The sequence below is a fragment of the Canis lupus genome, chromosome 7 (genome assembly GCF_048164855.1).
Source record: "Canis lupus baileyi chromosome 7, mCanLup2.hap1, whole genome shotgun sequence".
Taxonomy (NCBI): domain Eukaryota; kingdom Metazoa; phylum Chordata; class Mammalia; order Carnivora; family Canidae; genus Canis; species Canis lupus.
This window is the reverse complement of record NC_132844.1, coordinates 71,585,588-71,605,596: the sequence shown is the minus strand read 5'-3', so window position 1 is coordinate 71,605,596 and position 20,009 is coordinate 71,585,588. Positions and strand designations below refer to the sequence as shown.

Below are 20,009 nucleotides of genomic sequence, written 5' to 3'. Positions count from 1 at the left end.
TTTGTTAGGCACCAGTACATAACTATTATAGAGTCCAAAGAAGAGAATGAAGTATTGCACTTTAATTTCGATTGGCTCTAAATTAACTATGATATTAAACATCATCTATTGGTTTTAAGATTTAAGAAGAATATCTATGTCTAAGGGAACAGAATGCATATTATTACCATTCACAACAATCTATTTATTTGGAGTTTGATTTCTGACGGTAAACCAATTAAACAAAAGGAAGAAGCAGGCTATCCTAGGCAGATGCTAAGATGGCCTGCCATAACTAACCTCTGGTTATTCATATTCTTCCAGTTGTTGGATCAAACACTAATCCAGGTGCTAGCGTGAAAGGACTTTGCATATGCAGTGAAGGTTCAGATCAGCTGCATTAAAACAGGAGGATTGGGCAGCCGGGGTGGCTCAGCAGTTTAGCACCACCTTCAGCCCAGGGTATGATCCTGGAGACCCAGGATCCAGTCCCACGTCGGGCTCCCTGCATGGAGCCTACTTCTCCCTCTGCCTGTGTGTCTGCCTCTGTGTGTGTGTGTGTGTCTGTGTGTGTGTCTCATGAATAAATAAATAAAATCTTTTAAAAATAAAAATAAAAAAATAAATAAATAAATAAATAAATAAATAAATAAATAAATAAATAAAATAGGAGGATTATCCCAAGTAGTCCTGACCTAATCAGGTGAGCCCTTAATAGCACAGGGTGCTTCCTGAGTGAAGGGACTGGAAGAGTGAGCAGGATTCACTGTGAGTGGGGGCTTTATGATGGAAGGGGCTCCCGGCAAGCAATGCTGGTGGCCACAGGAGCTAAGAACAGCATCCCACTGACAGCGTGCCAGGAAGTGGAGACTGCCGACCTCCAACTACAAGAACTGGAATTCTGCTAACAGATCTGTACAAGCTTGTAGGGGGACCTCAAGCTCTAGTTGCAAACACTGTCTGTGACATGCTGAGGAGAAGACCCCTCAGCATCACTCGTGGACTGCTGACCTACAGAACTGTGCACATAACCATGGGTGTGGTTGTAAGTCACTATGTTTGTGGTTAATTTGTTATGCAGCAATAGAAAACCACCACATAGCCTCAATGCACATCACATTTTCCCAGTGGAATGAATGAATGTATGAATCGTCGTGCACACTAGTTGCATGAAATAAAATCTCATTTTTCATGTATTTTCCATTTTGTGATTTTTAAGTGATGGGATTAAAATCTAATAGTCATATTTCATTCATTCATTCAACAACAATTAATTTAGTGCCTACTCTGCACCAAGAATGGCTTTCTACACTAGGGGTACAGCTTTCCTCAAAGTAGCCCAAAGCACCTGTGCTTCATGCTTTACATTCTAGAGGCTTCCTAAAAGTGAGATGGAGCCCCTGGAGCATTTTCAGTGATGAAATGACACATTCTGACTCACATTAGCAGGATCACTGACCCCAGTGGAGAGAGTGGCCCTGGGTGGCAGGTGTTGGGGTGGCAGCAGGGTGCAATCAGGAGAGCGGGTGGAGACTAAGGGGATGAGAAGGCATGAGGGCTGAGAGAGATGGAGAGAAGGGCTGCAGATGCAGGTGGAGGGAGAGAAGCAGTGGTAAAGAATTCTAAAGTAGTGGAATTTGAATACATTGAATACATTGTTATATCAATTTTTTATTTAATCTCTATTAGGTCTTAGCAAGATATTGTTTGCATCTAATATTTACTGCACTCTGTGGACTGAATACCTGTGGCCTCCTTATGTTATCAGGGTTAAGAAGTAACCTAGATGCCACTAATACCCAAATAAAATCGTCCTTAGGTGCTCATTCATACACACAGGCAACACTGAATGCTGATGACGGGCATTTGGACTGCCCTGAATACTTGCAACTATGAGGTGATTAATGGTTGGACACTCTGATTGAAATGTACTATATTAATGATACTTTCTCTTTTTTTGTATCCTTGATGCTCTGGCATTTGTGGCCTCCATAACTGGGGAGACATTCTCCCTCCCCTGAGTGGCCAATTCTGAGAGCCAGCTAAATGCTTGACCAGGAGCACACCTTCCCTTTGCAAACATATTCTGAACTACCTCTCTTTAAGACTACTCCAGGATATAATATTCCTCTGCTCCAATTACTCAGGACCAGGTACCAGGCTTCTAGAGACAACTCCTGTGACCCAAAGCCAACTGATGACATTATTCAGACTAGTTAATTCTAAAATGTGTCCCCAACCCCTCTGTCTTTCTCAAGGAAAATACAATAAATGCTCTGGGCCATGCTTTCTTCCACTCCTTCTGCCCCCTGGCGCTCCTTGGTGCTTCCCCATATGGCCCTCTGTGGTGTTCCATGCCCCTCCTCTCAGTAATGTAATAAAAAAAAAACCGCTTCTTTCAATGGCATCAGCCTCTCCACCTATCACTTAGTCACCTGGGTAAATCAAGACCCAGACACAGATCACATACAGACTGTACTTCCAACGTGCATCTTTGTATTGAGGCTATGTCTGGAATTCACAGACGGAGCTATGGAACAGAGGTCATTTTAAAGCACAAAAACTTAAAGTCTTGGCTTGGGAAAGTGAAAATGACAGCTTTGGTTATTTCAAAGCTGTTTAGGCAAATTTATACAGAAAGGATAAAATCACTACTTTGACACATGCGAGTCCCGATCTCTCAGGGGTTGTCAAGATTATGGTTAAGAAACAAGAAGAAAACTGGCCTCTGTGAAAATCTCTAGCTAGTGCCCCAAGCACACCTGCCTCAGGTACAGAAGACACCTTGTTCCTTCACCAATTGTCCCACAGTCAGCTCTCTCTCTGGCATCAAATTCCCTGAGAGTAAGTTTCCTTCTCAGACAGTCCAGGGGGACTGTCTGGACTGTTGTTTCCTTCGCTGAGTAGAAGATTTTTATTTTTGTGCAGTCCCAATAGTGTATTTTTGCTTTTGTTTCCCTTGCCTCCGGAGACAGATCTAGAGAGGTTACTGCCTGTGTTCTCTTCTAGGATGTTTATGGTTTCAGGACTCACATTTAGGTCTTTACTCCATCTCGAATTTATTTTTGTATATGGTATATGGTTCTTTCTTTTTCAAGTTGCTGGCATGATGATGGACCTGTCAGGTATGGGACTATGGAATCACTTGCGGTACACCTAACACTGTATGTTAACTTCTGGAATTAAAACCCCTACATAAAGAAGTAGGCAAGTAAGTAAGCAAGTCAGTCGGTGGAGGGGGAGTGGTGAGGGGTTCAAGGCAGAGAGTCAAGCTCAGCAAGGGGTCTCCGGGAAGTAAGACAGGAAAAATGGCTGAGCCCAGTCTGGTGTCTTCACCTGGTTTCTTCAGAAAGACCCTGGTCCAGGAGTCAGGGGGAAAGTGTGACCAAGAGCGCTGCACGCAAGATGAAAAGTGTCAGGTCACTCTGTGGTCCCGGGGAGGGCGAGGCTCTCAGGCTCTCAGGCCCCCAGGCCCCAGGGCGGGTCCCGGGCGGGGACGCTCGGGCTGGGGAGTCCCCACCTCCCCGGGTTTCACTTCTCCGTCTCCCAACCTGGCTCAGGGCCCCCTGCCTGGAGACTCGTGACGCAGCCCCAGCGCGCACTCCCATTGGGTGCAGCGTTTCTGGGGGAGCCAATCGGCGGCACCGGGTCCCGGGCTCGAAAGCCTCCGCCTCCGCCTCCGCCCCCCAGTCCAGCGGCGACGGCCAGTGTCCCCGGAGCCCGGAGATGGAGGTGGTGATGCCGCGAGCCCTCCTCGTGCTGCTGTCGGCGGCCCTGGCCGTGACCCCGACCCGGGCGGGTGAGTGCGGGCGGGAGCGAGGGGACCGGCGGGCGGGGACGCGGGACCCCGGGAAGCCGCCTCTCCGCCACCCCCGGCCCCCCGCGGCCTGGGCTCCCCGGTCCCTCCCGCCTCCGCCCCGCCCCGGACATCTCCCCTGGGCCCCGGGCCCCGCGGCGGGAGGGGGTCGGGCGGGGTCTCAGCCCTCGGCTCCGCAGGCTCCCACTCCCTGAGGTTTTTCCACACCGCCGTGTCCCGGCCCGGCCGCGGGGACCCCCTCTACATCTCTGTGGGCTACGTGGACGACACGCAGTTCCTGCGGTTCAACAGCGACGCGGCGAGTCCGAAGGTGGAGCCGCGGGCGCGGTGGATGGAGCAGGAGGGGCCGGAGTTTTGGGAGGAGCAGACGGAGATCGCCAAGGTGCACGCCCAGACCTCCCGATCCAACCTGCAGACGGCCCTCGGCTACTACAACCAGAGCGAGGCCGGTGAGTGACCCGGGCCGGGTCCAGTTCACGAGTCCATGAACCCCCTTGCACAGCCTGGGGTCTCCCCGAGTTCCCGGGTCGGAGATTGACCCCCGGGCCAGGAGACCGTCCTGGCCCCCTACGCGGGACGAGCCTGCAGGGACTTGCGGACAGTTTCCGAGGTCTCTGACCACTCGCCGGCCGTAGGTCCAATGCCAGGGGAGTCTAGGTGGACGGGGCTGACGGCGGGGACCGGGCTACCGGGGCGGGACTGACTGAGACGGGGGCGGGGGGGGTTGCCCAGGGTCTCACACCTTCCAGTGGACTTCGGGCTGCGACGTGGGGCCGGACGGGCGCCTCCTCCGCGGGTATGAGCAGTTCGCGTACGACGGCGCCGATTACCTGGCCCTGGACGAGGACCTGCGCTCCTGGACCGCGGCGGACGCGGCGGCGCAGATCACCCGGCGCAAGTGGGAGGCGGCGGGCGCGGCCCAGTACTACCGGGTATACCTGCAGGGGGAGTGCGTGCAGTCGCTCCTTAAGTACCTGGAGAGAGGGAAAGAGACCCTGCAGCGCACAGGTCTGTGGGGCAGCTGGGACTCCGGGATCTCCCCTCCCGCTGGGGCTGTACCTCCTGCTATCCCTGCAAAAAGGAAAATGGAATTGACACCAGAATTCCTCCCCTGCCCCACTTCTTGGATCCTGAAAGTGAAGACTTTCTTGGTTTTCAGTTCTGTACTAAAGAGAGACTCGCTCAGAAAACCCATCCTTCTCTCTGGACATTTAAGGGATCCAGTCTTTATGGAGAGGGATAGAGATATCTCTGAAATAATTTAATAGCAGATTTCTTTGACCCTGGCATTCACCTTGGGCACCACTGACTGACTTCCTCCCTCAGGCCTTGCTCCCTGTCCCACACCCCACTTAATTGGAGGTCTGCCTCCAGGTTTTAAGAGGCACTGGACTTCCTCTACCTAGGTCAGGACCAGAAGTCTCTGTTGTCCCACTCAGAGACCTGGAACTTCCTACCTTAGGCTATCTTATCCTGATTCTAGATCTTCCAAAGGGATAGGAAGGTATCCCAGATCCTGGAGTTCAGGCTGGTGTCTGTATTTTGCACTCCCTCTCCCCCATTTGTCCTCTTCATTCTCAGCATGATCACAACAGTGCTGCTTAGGTGGCCCACCCGGTATAATGCAAATTTGTAAATTTTCTGACCCTTCTCCTTAGATCCTCCAAAAATCTACCTGACCCGCCACCCCGTCTCTGACCATGAGGTCACCCTGAGGTGCTGGGCGCTGGGCTTCTACCCTGCAGAGATCACCCTGACCTGGCAGTGCGATGGGGAGGACCAGACCCAGGACACAGAGGTTGTGGACACCAGGCCTGCAGGAGATGGGACCTTCCAGAAGTGGGCAGCTGTGGTGGTGCCCTCTGGACAGGAGCAGAGATACACGTGCCACGTGCAGCATGAGGGGCTGGCGGAGCCTGTCACTCGGAGATGGGGTAAGGAGGGCCTCGGGGTAGAGCTTCTACTCAGGGCAAGTGGAGCTCTTCTGGAGAATTTCAGCAGAGTCAGGTCTCAAGCCAGAGGCTGGACCCTCATCCTCCCTCCCCTTTCCAGAGCCTTCCCCTCTGTCCACCATAGTCATCGTCAGCATTGCTGCTCTGGTTCTCCTCGTGGTCGCTGGGGTGATTGGAGCTGTGATCTGGAGGAAGCAGCGCTCGGGTAGGGAACCGACTGAATACTCTGTGTTTTCCTGTCCTGTTGGGGGGTTTCCTAGGGAGCACGCTGTCCTGCCTTGTTAACGGGAGGTGTCGTCCATACGCGGTTACTCTCCCACACTGGAGCTGTGTACTCACACTCACTGTGCAGCAAACACTTGGGAAAATGAAGGCCAGAGTTTCACCTTGGTGATTCTGGTGACGGGGACTGATTCCCAGCCGTCACAGGACAGAGCGGAAGGCCCCTGCTGAGGACAGACCTCCAGCAAGTCAGGTGGTCCAGTGACCCCTCACCTCATGGCTTGTCTCCTGACCCTGACCTGGGCGGTCAGTCAGAATTCTGCAGACTCACTCTGCACCAGGACTGGGAGCTTCCTCGAGGATCTCCTGGCCCAGCCCTGTGCCCGGCCTCTCACATGATGTTTTCTTCCCACAGGAGGAAAAGGACCAGGCTACTCTCATGCTGCACGTGAGTATGCAGGGAGTGATCCCTGAGACCCCGGGGGAGTGTAGACAGGACCCCATGGGGAGCTCACCCCCACAGCTTCTCCTTTAGTCTCACCTCCTGTGAGCTCTGACCACGTCCTGTTTATTCTCCTCTAGGCGATGACAGTGCCCAGGGCTCTGATGTGTCTCTGACAGCTCCTAGAGGTGAGACCCTGGAGACCCTGAAGTGGGGAGGGTTGGGGCACTGGGGACCAGATGAGCGCGAGGGGGCTGTTGAGAATGTCAGTACTTATGTGACTGACCTCAGTTTGTACTTGATTTTTTCTCACAGTGTGAGACCAGCTGCCCTGTGGGGACTGAGCGATGCAAGATGTGTTCACATCTCACGTGATGACATCAACAACCCTGGCTTGTCTCTGCAAACAGTGTCAGGATGTGCCTGTGTCCCTAGGAGCATAATGTGAGGAGGTGGGGAGATTGGCCCACCCTGCCCACCATGACCTGTCCCTAATCTGATGTGCGCTCTCTTCTCTGATGTGCTTTCCTGTCCAGCAGAGGGAGGGCTGGACCATCTCCATCCCTGTCTTTGTTTCATGTTGAGTACTAATGACTTACTACCCTATTGAAAATAAGGATCCATGGGGATCCCTGGGTGGCTCAGCAGTTTAACACCTGCCTTCAGCCCAGGGCATGATCCTGGAGTCCCAGATCGAGTCCCACATCGGGCTCCTTTCATGGAACCTGCTTCTCCCTTTGCCTGTGTCTCTGCCATTCTCTCTCTCTCTCTTATCTCTCATGAATAAATATATAAAATCTTTTTTAAAAAAATAAGGATCCAGATAGGGGTTTGTGTTTCCTAAGTCTTGGGATGTGGGGCTGCTAAGGTAATAAAAGATTTCTGAAGTTGCGAGAGCAAATAAATGGAAGCCCTGAGAACCTTCCAGAATCCTCATGTTTGCTGTGCTGAATCAGTTGCAGTTGGGGGCTGAAAGCTGTCAGGAGCCTAGAGGGGACGGTGCCAGTGCCCAGTAGGTGCTCAGTACATACTGGGTGAGTCGTGTTCAGGCCTCAGCGGGGTCCTCTCTTCTCCGTGTCCTTGCCCCTTCTATAGAAGCTTGTCTCACCAGGACCTGTGATCACAGGGACTTGGACGTCACCTGTCACCAGGACCTTCTGTAGCCAGAGCTTCCTGAGACTGGGTCAGCCTGCTAGACTCAGGTCTGGGTCACAGCATAGCCCCCATTTTGTTTCTTCCTTTTTTTCTTTCTTTTTTTTTTTTTTTTTTTTTGAGTTGTTCCTCTAGAGCCTCATGCCTGCTCTTGCTCTTGTGTCCAAGTTCCTGTCCCATTGTCCCCTGGTGACCCCATTGGTTACAGCAGCAGGTGTCCTTTGGGCTCCCGTCCCCACAGGCCTAGGTCGTCCCCTGCACACAGGAGTCCCCGAGGTTTGGAGAGATGAACTTCCAGATCCATCCAGTCTCCCCCTCCCTCCCCAGCTGCTTTCTGGATTATTGTTCACATCCTGAGGTAGAGAGGGGAGAAGTCAGAGGTTCTCCTCCTCATAAGCGTCCAGGAGTTTCTGCCTCCCCTGCTGCTCTGCCCTCCCTCCCCGCCCTGGGCCCCGTGATCCCTGTGGGATTTATAAAGCAGAGTGTAACGTAGATTTCTCTGTGGCTGGAGAAGAGGACCCAGGAAGCCCAAGTGCAGGGTGCCTGAGGAGTGAACTCTGTGCGTGGTGTGTGCAGGAGAAACGGTGTGGGGGTGGGAGCTGAGGGAGGGAGGTGGGGGCAGCCCCATGAGGAGAGAGAGGGGGCACTGATGACCAGTGGCTGGTGGGGGGCAGGAGCTGCCACAGAACAGCTGTGCCCCAGGCGCTTCTAGAAGAGGGAGACCCTCTTCCTGCGCATTCATTCAGCTGTAACTGTCCTGTGTCACATGCAGGACACACTGTTTGCATCTGGGCAGCTCAGTGAGACTCAGGTGAGGCAAACCTGCTGGTCTCCTGGAGAGTATGTTCTAGTGGTCGGGGGAGACTACACCTGACCCAGGCTGGTGGGTGATTGGGGCAGTGACCCCCTTCTGTAGTAGGAAATCCGACATGTAGCTCATGTCTCCCCCAAAGCATACCAACTAATAGCATGCTCATGACTGGAAGCCTCACGGAGAACATGAGCAGTTGCTTACACTGTGTGTTACGGGTAGTGTGTACTGTGTTCTTACGATGAGCGAAGCTTCAATAAATTAGTAAATCATAAGGAAGGGAAACACCGCGGATAGTACTTACAGTAAAAAAGTCCTCATACAGATGCACACGCACAGTCCCAACCCGTGTAATTCAGACATGAACTGTGTGTGTGTGTGTGTGTGTGTGTGTAAGCACAGTAAGGGAGGTGTAGACATTGGAAGTAGGTAGGAGCCTTGAGGAAGGTGACCCAGAGAGAACCTGCTCTAGGACAGGGACGGTGGCCACCTTACTGCAGGGATTGGGGGAGCCTCCCTGAGAAGGTGACCTGGGAGAGATTGGAGGACATGAATTGTGTAAGAGGATGTCTGGGGGAAGTTCTTTCCAGGCAGGGAACCTCCATGCTCAAGCTCCAGGGCAGGAGCCTGTCCCATGTTTGAGGGAGGGTGAGGAGGCCCCTGGGGCTGGAGCAGAGAGCAAGGGGGATGACATGACGTCACGTCATGGAGCCTGAGGACAGTAGAAGGGTTTTGAGTTTTCTCTGAGTGAGATGTGGAGTTATAAGAATGAACAGATCAATTCATTGAATTTCTTTACCAGCACCTGTTTGCTGCGTGCAGAATTGAGAGGTGAAGGGGAGCAACTAGTAGGGAACCTGTAGGACCCAGGGCAGTGTCCCAGGAGGGGGATGGGGGCTGAACATCTGGAATGTGGGGAGGGAAGATAATAGGAAATGAGTGGGTGCTGGATATGTTTACAGGTGAATTTTGCAGCATTTCCTAAGGCATTCCTTCTGGGGGGTGAGAGGGAGGGATCAAGGAGGGCATCCGGTATTTCAGACTGCAAGGAGAAGTGTGCAGTGCCTTCCATGGAGATGAAGGAGTCACTGGAATCAGGACATTGGGAAGCAGCATCACAGACATCCACTTAGGAATGTGGAATCTGGGCTATAAGAAATGCAGCTGATGTCAGTTGGATACAGAGATATCAAGATTGGAGAATTATACTTGGGAAGTGGCTCCACATCAATCAGTTTCAGAGCCTTCAGCAGAGATGAGGACACCAAGGGTGTGATGGCCATAGAAGAGAAAGGAACAGGCCCAATCCCTGGACTGCTCGGGGCTAAGCAAGCTGATCAGAGCGTACCCCCACAGAGCGTAGTGCTCTGTCTGGTTCTGCATCTAGTAGGTGCATAGAACAGAGAGGCCCAGCCTTCAGTGAGCACAGGGATTTCCTGGACTGTGCAGATCTAGAGAGGCTGGAGCACAGTGTGAGATTCGGGGTTTCTACAAGGTTGCTGCTGCTGCTGTTGGTCTTCAGATCACACATTGAGTAGCAAGCACATGAAGCAGGGTCCCCCGAGTCCCAATTTGAAGACTTCTGGCAAAGCAATGGTAATCAAGGCGGTGTCAGGGGATTGGTTCAAGATGGCAGCTTACAAACATCCTGAACCCATCTTCTTCCATGGACCCAATAGATTTTCAACTACTTGTGGAACAATCTCCTCTAAAGAAGATCTAAGCCTCCACAGCAAAGGATAAAAGGGCAGCATCAACACAGGTAAGAGAGGCAGAGACATTCTTGCCAAAACCAAAAAACTAGAAAATCCACCCCAGGCCTGAGAATCCAAAATATTGTGGCATCACAAAAATACACAACTTTGCTGAGAAGCAAGGGGTCTGTGCTCTACACCAGACACTAAACCCTGGGTCCTCCACAGGAGAGACGAGCCCCTCATGTGCCTGGCTTTGAAAACCAAAGGGATCATATTCAGGAAAACCACAAAACTCCAGGAAATGAAGAACTCACTCTTAAAGTTTGTGTGCAGTCTCACTCACCTCTGACTCAGTTCAAACACCAGTTTGAAAAGTTCCTAGGACACAAGTGAGGGAGATCCACTCACTAATCTTTTTCTTTTCCTATCAAGTCCAGTATAGTTAGCATACAGTGTTATATTAGCTTCTGATGTACAGATTCAACAGTTCTATACATTACATCATGATTGTCAGGATAAGTGTACTGTTATATCTGATAAAGGTTTAGTATCTAAAACTTAGGAAGAACTTCTCAAACTCAACACCTCAAAACCAAATAATCAAATTAAGAAATGGGCAGAAGACACGAATAGACATTTTCCCAAAGGCATCCAGATGGCTTGCAGACACATGAAAGATGCTCAATATCACTCACCATCAGGGAAACACAAATCAAAACCATGATGAAATACCACCTCACACCTGTCAGAATGGAGAACATTCACAACACAGGAAACAACATATGTTGGCAAGGATGCGGAGAAAGAAACCCTCCTGCACTGTTGGAAGAATGAAAACTGGTGCAGCCACTCTAGAAAACAGTATTGAAGTTCCTCATAAAGGTAAAAATAGAGCTACCCCATGATTCAGCAATTGCACTAGTAGGTATTTACCCAAAGGATACAAAATGCAGATTAAAAGGGTACATGCACCCTGATTTTTTTTTAAGATTTTATTTATTTATCCATGAGAGACACACAGAGAGAGAGAGAGGTAGAGACACAGGTAGAGGGAGAAGCAGGCTCCCTGCAGAGAGCCCAATATGGAACTCGATCCCAGGACTCCAGGATCACGCCCTGGGCTGAAGGCAGGAGCTAAACTGCTGAGCCACCCGGGGATCCTCCTTGTTCCTGATCTTAAAGGAAAAACTTCCATCCTTGTTCGTTTCATATAAAGACACCTGGAGCATATTCATCTCTGGCTTTTATTATGTTGAGGTAGTTTCCTTCCATTCCTATTTGTTGAATGTTTTTATGATAAAAGAGTGTTGAATTTTGTCAAATGCTTCTTTTCTGCGTCAACTGAAATAATCATGTGTTTTCCCCTTCATTCTCCTAATGCGCTGTATTAGATTGCTTGATGCTCACACGTTGACATGTATTTGCATTCCAAGAATAGTCAGTGTATCGTGGTGATGCTGCTGAGTTCCGTTTGCTGGTATTTTGCTGGTGATACCTATGTGGATATTCCTAAGGGATACTGGCCTGTAGTTTCCTTGTATTGTCTCTGTCTGGCTTTGGTGTTAGGACAATGCTGGCCTCATGCGATAAATTGGAAGTGTTCTCTCCTCTGCAGTTTTGTGGTAGAGTTTCATTATTTTTTTAAAGATTCATTTACTTATTCATGGAGACACAGAGAGAGAAAAAGAGAGAGGCAGAGACATAGGCAGAGGGAGAAGCAGGCTCCCTCCAGGCAGCCTGAGGCAGGACTCCATCTCAGGACCCTGAGATCACGATTCAACCAAAAGGCAGATGCTCAACCGCTGAGCCACTCAGGCATCCTGTGGTCAAGTTTTAGAAGGATTGGTCTTCTTTTATGGTAGGATTCACAGTGAATCCATCAGATCCGGGGCTTCCTTTTGTAGGAGATATTTGATGATTGATTCAAAATCCTACTGGTTATGGTTCTATTCAGTTATTCTATTTCTTTGTGATGCGGTTTTGATAGGTTTTTTTGTTTCTAAGCATCTGTTCATCTCATCTAGGTCATCCAGTTTGATGCTACATACCTGTTCATTGCCCTGCTAATCATCTTTAATTCTGTAGAATAGGCAGTAATATCCCCACTGACATTTCTGATTTTTAGCAATTTTAGTCTTGTCTCTTTGTCTTAGTCAATCTAGCTAACTGTTGGTCAATTCTGTAGATCTTTCTAAGAACCAACTTTTGGGTTCATTGATTTTCCCGATTGTTTTTCTATGCCCTGCTTAATTGATCTCTACTCTAATACTTATTATTGCCTTTCTTCTACTAACTTTGTGTTTTGTTTGTCTTTTTCTACTTCATTAAGTTTAGAGTTTGGCTGTTGACTTGAGATCTTTTTTTAAAAACTTATTATATTTTAATTGAATTATAATTAACTCAGAGTGTTATATTAGTCAGATGTAGAATGGAATGATTCAACAATTCTATACATCTATATACATTGCTCATCTCATTACTATAATTGTTCTCTTAGTCCCCTTCACCTTTCATCCCTCCCCAACGACCGCCCCTCTGGCAGCATCCGGTTTGTTCTCCACATTTAAGAATCTCTGTTTTACTTTGTCTCTTTTTTTCTTTGTTTTGTTTCTTAAATTCCACATAGGAAAGACATCATATGGTGTTTGTCCTTCTTGGACTTATTTCACTTAACATTATACCTTCTACATCCATCCATGTTGTTGCAAATGGCAAGATTTCATTCTTATTCATGGCTCCATAATACTCATACCTGTAAATGCATACATAATATCACAACTTCTTTATCCCTTCCCTCTATGTATGGACACCTGGGCTGCTTCCATATCTGGGCTACTGTAAACAGTGATGCAATAAACATAGGGATGCATATATCTTTTCAAATTAGTGTTTTCATTTTCCTTGGGCGAGTACTCAGTTGTGGAATTAATGGATCATATAGTAATCATATTTTCAATCTTCTGAGGAACCTCCGTACTGTTTTCCACAATGGTTGCACCAGTTTGCATTCACAACAGTGCATGAGAGTTCTTTGTTCTACACATCCTTACCAGCACTTGTTCTTTCTTGTGGTTTTGATTTTAGCTATTCTGATGGATGTAAGGTGATATCTCATTGTGGGTTTTTTAAATGTGTTTAAATATTTTTAAGGGTTTAAAAAGTGTTTATAGTTTGTAATTCCTAGTTGGAAAACATCATCTGAATGAATACCCTAGTGGCAAACCACTATAGAATGTTTCAGTTGCATGTGGGGCAGAGGGGTAAGGATTCTCTTCACAGCACCCAGCTTTCTTCATGAGAAGGTCAGAGGTACACTAGTTTGTATTATAGCAACATTCATTAGGTGATGGAAGTTACTTTGCCTTCAGCAAGGGCTTTATTCGTCAGAAGGGCATAATGCTTGACCTCCAAATTTGGCTGACAATTTCTGATGAGATTCATAACCTTTGGGTTGCTCTAATATTTTGACATATTTGCTGGGTTCTGGACTCTATCCTGGAAGGCCACCTAACTTCTGGATCCTGCATGGCTGCAAGAACCTCTGGGTCACTAAGACTCTCAGTTGAGCCCAAATATTCCTGCCATTCCAGGCATCCTCCCCCCTGCCTTTCCAGGCATTTCTCCAGGAAAATTACTAGGCATTAGCCCAGGAGAGCCACCTGGGAAAGAGCCATACACTGAGCTCCTGATTGTTGTCTGGCTTCTTCCTCCCCCTGGGCTCTCTCATGTTCTTACGAGCCTCTTAACCCTTTTCTATTCTTTCTTTGATCTCTCACTCTTCATGTTTTCGCTCATACTTCCTCCGATGTTCAACAATTTTCTGGGCCCTCGGTTGAGCTTCTTTCAGCATTGCACTAGCATCTTCATCATAATCCAGTTTACAAGCAAGGGCAAGATCATGTGCTGCTTCTACCCAGTGATCCAGAAGTCTGTGTACTTTCCCCTCGCCACTTGTTTTTGTTTTTGTTGTTGTTGTTTTTTTTTTAAGATTTCATTTATTTATTCATGAGAGACACAGAGAGAAAGGCAGAGACACAGGCAGAGAGAGAGAAGCAGGCTCCATGCAAGGATCCTGATTTGGGACTCGATCCCGGGACTCTGGGATCATGGCCTGAGCCAAAGACAGACACTCAACCGTTGAGCCACCCAGGTGTCCCTTCCCTCGCCACTTGCAAAGCTAGCGGGATTTATTTCAGTAGCCCTGTCACAGTCTCGAATGGCAGCATTTGGCTTCTGTAATTTGACAAAGACACGGGCTCTTGGCATACAAAATGGCCAAACGAGAATTCAGTTTGATGGCATCTGTGAACAAGTCAATGGCTTTCTGTAGGTCACCATCATGTAGGGCATCAATGGCAGCCCCTTTTTTATCGTTTGCCTGATCCATCATTTCCTCAGTTATCTCTACATTTTCATCTCCCATTTCCTGAGGGGCATCAGTATCTGGTTCAGTCACACCGTCGTTGTCAATTTCTAGATCACTTTCTAGATGGTTCCTCTGTCTTTATGTTTTCCTCTGCCTTCTGTTTTTAATTCCTTGATATTGTCTTCTGATTTAGTTTTATAAGTAGCAGGTGGTATTTTACCCCCCATGGTCTCCACCCACTCCCACAGGAAGCGCATTTCCTTGGTAGGCAGAATGCTCAGATCCTGCTTACACATTTTCATGAAGGCCCAAAGCTCGCTCACTGCAGGGGTCCATGGTCCAGAGGTGGTGGCAGGGGGCAGGCATGGCTGAGGTCGCAGCCTGATTCCAGGTGCGAGTACTAGCTCAGCGTGACCGTGTGGAAGGAGGCCGCTGCCTCTCATTGTGTGTTTGATTTGTGTTTGCCAGATGATGAGTGGTGTTGAGCATCTTTTCAAGTACTTGTTTGTCTTCTTTGGAAAAAAAGGCTCTTCGTGTCCTCTGCCCACTTTAAATTGGTTTATTTTGTTGAGTGGGTGTTTTGTTCTTGTTGAGTTATATACATTCTTCATATATTTTGGGTATGCACCTTTATTGAATATATTTTTGCCAATATCTTCTCCCATTCAGTAGGTTGCCTTTGTTTTATTGAGGTTTTCTTTCACTATGCTAAAGCTTTGTATTTTGATGTAGTTACAACTGTTTGATTTTTCTTGGTTTCCTAAGCCACAGGAAACATTCCTAGAAAATTGTTTCTATGGCTGATGTCAGGGATATAACTGCCTATGTTCTCCTCTAGATATCTTACATTTTTAGGTCTCACGTTTAGTTCTTTCCCCCATTTTGAGTTTATTTTGGGGTATGGTGTGAGAAATAGTCCAGTTTCATTCTCGTGAAGTAGGTGTTGCTTTCCAGCACCATTGGTTGAAGATACTGTCTTTTTCCCTACTGTATATTGTTGACTCCTTTGCTGTAGATCATTTGACCACGGAAGTGTTGGTTTATTTCTGAATTCTTTCACTTTCTCCTCTTCCTTTGTCTTTTCATCTTCTTTTTTAATTTTATTAAGAAATCTATATGTTTAGTTATTCATTTATTTTAGAGAGAGCATGTCAACTCAAGCAGAGGGAGAAGCAGAAGGGGAAGGATGTGGAGGGGGAAGGACTCTCAAGCAGACTCTGTGCTGAGTGCAGGCTCCATCTCACAACCCTGAGATCATGAGATCATGAACTGAGCTGAAGCCAAGAGTCAGAGGCTTAACTGATGGAGCCATCAGATGCCCCTTCTTTTATATGTAAGTATTTGCAGCTCTGAATCTCCCTCTTAGTACTGCTTTCACTGCATCCTGTAAGTGTCAGTATGTTGTGCTTCATTTGTATTTGTCTCAAAATATTTCCTAATTTCCTCCTGGTTTCCTTTACACCCATTGGTTATTTAAGGGGGTGTTGTTAACATTTCACAAATTTGTGGAATTTCCAGTTTTCCATCTTTTTTAAAAAAAGATTTTATTTATTTATTCGTGAGAGACACAGAGAGAGAGAGAGGCAAAGACACAGGCAGAGGGAGAAGCAGGCCCCATACAGGGATCCTGACGTGGGACTCAATCCCGGGTCTCCAGGATCACACCCTGGGCTGAAGGCGGCGCTAAACTGCTGAACCACCCAGGCTGCCCCCAGTTTTCCATATTCTATTGATTTCCACTTTCAACCCATTTTAGTTGGAGAAGATAGTTTGTATGATACCTTTCAAATCTATGAAACTTAATTTGTAGCCTAGCACATGATCAATACTGGAGAACATCCATCCAGGTGATTTGAGAGACCATATAGTCTGTTGTTTTGGTTAGAGTGTTGTGTGTATGTGTATTACCTCTAGTTGGATTACTGTGTTGTTCAAGTCCTCTATGTCCTCTATTTCTCTTCTGTCTGGTGGTTCTAACCATCATTAAGAATAGGGTATTGAAGGGGGCAGCCCCTATGGCTCAGTGGTTTGGTGCCACCTTCAGCCCGGGTTATGATCCTGGAGACCCAGGATCGAGTCCCACGTCGGGCTCCCTGCATGGAGCCTGCTTCTCCCTCTACCTGTGTCTCTGCCTCTCTTTCTGTGTCTGTCTTGAATAATTAAATAAAATCTTAAAAAAAAAAAAAGAATAGGGTATTGAAGCCTCCAACTATGATTATAGAACTGTGCATTCCTCCCTTTGGTCTGTCAGTTTTTCCTTCATGTGTTTTGAGGACCTTTTATTAGGTGTGTAAATGTTTAAAATGATTATATTTTCTTTTACTGAATATTCTCTCAAAGTGCAATGTTGTCTTTTGTAAGTTTTTTTTTTCTTTTGTAAGTTTTTTAATTGAAAGCCTGCTTTGGTTCCTATTTCATTTCCTGATAGTACCCTGGGTTTTGATTGCTGGATCATGTGGTAGTTCTATTTAAAATTTTTTTCCAGGGCAGCCCCTGTGGCGCAGCGGTTTGGCGCCGCCTGCAGCCTGGGGTGTGATCCTGGAGACCGGGGATCGAGTCCCACATCAGGCTTCCTGCATGGAGCCTGCTTCTCCCTCTCCCTCTGTCTCTGCCTCTCTCTCTGTGTCTATGAATAAATAAATAAAATCTTTAAAATAAATAAATAAATAAATAAAATTTTTTTCCAGGGCAACCCCGGTGGCTCAGGGGTTTGGCGCCCCCTTCAGCCCAGGGCCAGATCCTGGAGACCTGTGATCACATCCCACGTCGGGTTCCCTGCATGGAGCCTGCTTCTCCCTCTACCTGTGTCTCTGCCTCTCTTTCTGTGTGTGTGTCTCTCTCATTAATAAATAAATAAAATCTTTAAAAAATTTTTTTTCCGGGAGGTTCCACACTCTTCCATACCACCAATAGTGACAAGGATTTCCTTGTCTCCACACCCTCCCCCATCTGTTCCCTGGTCCTCTTGTAATAGCCATTCTAACAGGTGTGACATGATGTTTCACTGAGGTTTAGATTTGCCTTTTCATAATAACCAGTGATATCGAGCACCTTTTCGGGTACCTGTTGACAATGTGTATGTCTCCTTTGAAAAAATGTCTATTCAGATTTGTTGCCTATTTTTAAATTGCATCATTTGTTTTTCCCTCTTGATTTCTTTGTGCTACTTATATATTTTGGATATTAAACTCTTACCAGATAATGAGTGCCAAATATTTTTTCCCACTCCATAGGTTGCCTTTACATGTTTCATTAGATGGTTTCCTCTGCTGTGTAGAAGCTTTTTCATAGATGTAGTCCCACTTGATTTTAGCTTTTGTGTCCTGTGCTTTTCGTGATACTCCCAAGTCATTGCTAAGACCACTGATGAGAAAAGTTCTCCATGTTTTTTTCCCTAGGAGTTTTATGGTTTCACTTCTTACATTTAAGTCTTAAATCCATTCAAGTAAATTTTTGTGAGTGACAGGAGACAAAAATGCAGTGTCGTTCTTCTGCATGTGGTCTCCAGAATGGTACCAACCATGTGGTTGGTTCCCTTGTCAAAGATTAGTTCGCCATATATGTGAGGTTTATTTGTGGGCTCTCAGTTCTGGTCCATTGTTCTCTCTGCCTGCTTTTATGCCAGTACCATACTGTTCTGATCAGTACAGCTTTGTGATGTAGTTGGAAATCAGGAATTGGAGTGCCTCAGAGACTCCTGGGTGGCTCAATGTATCTCTGCCTCTCTCTGTGTGTCTTTCATGAATGAATAAATAATATCTTTTAAAAAAAAAAAAGGAATTGTAGGGCCTTGGATTTGTTGTTCTTTCTCAACATTGTTTTGGCTATTTGGGGTCTCTTTTAATCCCATATGAATGTGGGTATAGTTTTTACTGTTTCCTTGAAAGCTATCATTGCAATTCTGATACAGATTGCATTGACTCCATATGTCACTTTGACACTGTGGATAATTTAACAATATTAATTCTTCCAATCCAAGAATATGGGATATCTTTTCTTATTTCTTTATTTTATGATTTTATTTATTTATTTATTTATTTATTTATTTATTTATTTATTTATTCATTCATGAGAGACACAGAAAGAGAGGCAGAGACATAGGCAGAGGGAGAAGTAGGCTCCATGGAGGGAGCCCAATGTGGGACTCGATCCCAGAACTCCAGGATCATGCCCTGAGCTGAAGGCAGACACTCAACTGCTGAGCCACCCAGGTGTCCCGGGATATCATTTCATTTATTGCCTCATCTGAAAGTTTTTCATCAAAATTTTTTGTGCGCGTATTTTTCCCTGATTAAATTTATTCCTAAGTCTTGTATTATTTTTGATGCAACTATAAATGTATTGCTTTCTGAATTCCTCTTTCAGATATTTTGTTGTTAGGGTATAGTCAAACTTTTATATATATACTGATTTCATATCCCATAACATTACTGAATTTGCTATTAGTCCTAAAGTTTGTTTGTTGAAGTCTTTAGGGTTTTCTCCTTATAAGATTAAGTCATAGCTAAGATATGGAACAACTTGAGTGCTCATGAATGAATGAATGGATAAAGATAATTGTATATATATATAATATTGTGTATATATACATTATACATATTATATATACATTATGTAAAATATTGTGTATAAAGATAATTGTATATATAATATTATATATATACACAATATATATAATTGTGTGTATATATATATGTACAATGGGATTGTAGTCTGTTGCACGCTCTGCGGCAACACGATCAGGGTCCCGAGGGTAAGGGGATGAGGAAAATAAAAGAAAAGTAAAGAGATGGTGACAGGAGGGACACAGTGGATGATGTCCAAGCAGTGCCAGCTTTATTCAAGGTTCAACAACATTATATAGCATAAGCAAAACAAAGACAAAGAAGTATCTGTTCTTAGCATGTTTGTGAAACCCTCCAAGGTTCCCCTTTATCAGCATGCAAGACAGACCCACTGGCACCAGAAGACCTTGGTAAATAGATAAGCTTATTGCTCCAGATGTACATACCTCAAAGGAACATTAGATATGGTTAACAGACCAGCAAGAACAGCACAGACCCCTATTCAACTTTATGGCCAGGCCAGAATACATTGTATCTAATGTGTTATGTGGGCGATCAGGTACCAGCCAGCTCTGAAAACCATTGCTCAAGCCCTTTCTCAAGCATCAACCAACTATTCACCCTTTAGGCTCCCGAGCCTTTTGAGTGAATGAGGGACGCAAGTCCGGGTCTGGTTTGGTTTAGTTAACTCCAGCTAGTCTGTGGTTGCCCACAGTAGTCAGCTATATTAAAGAATGAAATCTTGCCATTTGTGATGATAGGGATGGACTCTGTGGATATTGTACTTAGGAAAATAAGTCAGAAAGAGAGAAATACCACATGAGCTCACTTGTGTGTGGAATCTAAAACAACAACAGCAACCAACAAACAACTCCCCCTCAAAAAGAGTAAAAGAGGGGATCCCTGGGTGGTGCAGCGGTTTGGCGCCTGCCTTTGGCCCAGGGCGCGATCCTGGAGACCCAGGATTGAATCCCACATCGGGCTCCCAGTGCATGGAGCCTGCTTC

The 20,009-nt window shown here is 46.5% G+C and overlaps 1 protein-coding gene, 1 long non-coding RNA gene and 2 pseudogenes across 2 annotated transcripts; 2 read left to right on the top strand and 2 right to left on the bottom strand.

Annotated features, from left to right (window-relative positions):
• Positions 1-3,621: 3,621 nt before the first annotated feature.
• LOC140637337 (DLA class I histocompatibility antigen, A9/A9 alpha chain-like) lies at positions 3,622-7,348 on the top strand. The gene is made up of 8 exons (XM_072833782.1): positions 3,622-3,778; positions 3,976-4,245; positions 4,529-4,804; positions 5,455-5,730; positions 5,849-5,953; positions 6,386-6,418; positions 6,553-6,600; positions 6,728-7,348. The coding sequence occupies exons 1-8, from the start codon at positions 3,706-3,708 to the stop codon at positions 6,730-6,732; spliced, it is 1,086 nt and encodes a 361-aa protein (XP_072689883.1). The 5' UTR covers positions 3,622-3,705; the 3' UTR covers positions 6,733-7,348.
• An 852-nt stretch (positions 7,349-8,200) lies between these two features.
• LOC140637339 (uncharacterized) lies at positions 8,201-19,783 on the top strand. The gene is made up of 3 exons (XR_012034509.1): positions 8,201-10,137; positions 15,580-15,771; positions 17,126-19,783. It is a non-coding gene; the product is annotated as an uncharacterized lncRNA (long non-coding RNA).
• LOC140637397 (hsc70-interacting protein pseudogene) lies at positions 13,449-14,060 on the bottom strand (annotated as a pseudogene).
• On the bottom strand, positions 14,060-14,774 carry LOC140637338 (hsc70-interacting protein pseudogene; annotated as a pseudogene).
• Positions 19,784-20,009: the final 226 nt, after the last annotated feature.

Bases quoted from the DNA above. Each gene is read 5' to 3' on its own strand.
- LOC140637337 (XM_072833782.1), top strand. From the start codon at position 3,706: ATGGAGGTGGTGATGCCGCGAGCCCTCCTCGTGCTGCTGTCGGCGGCC. The intron at 4,246-4,528 runs GTGAGTGACCCG...GGGGTTGCCCAG, and splicing joins CTACAACCAGAGCGAGGCCG to GGTCTCACACCTTCCAGTGG. The intron at 4,805-5,454 runs GTCTGTGGGGCA...CCTTCTCCTTAG, and splicing joins AGAGACCCTGCAGCGCACAG to ATCCTCCAAAAATCTACCTG.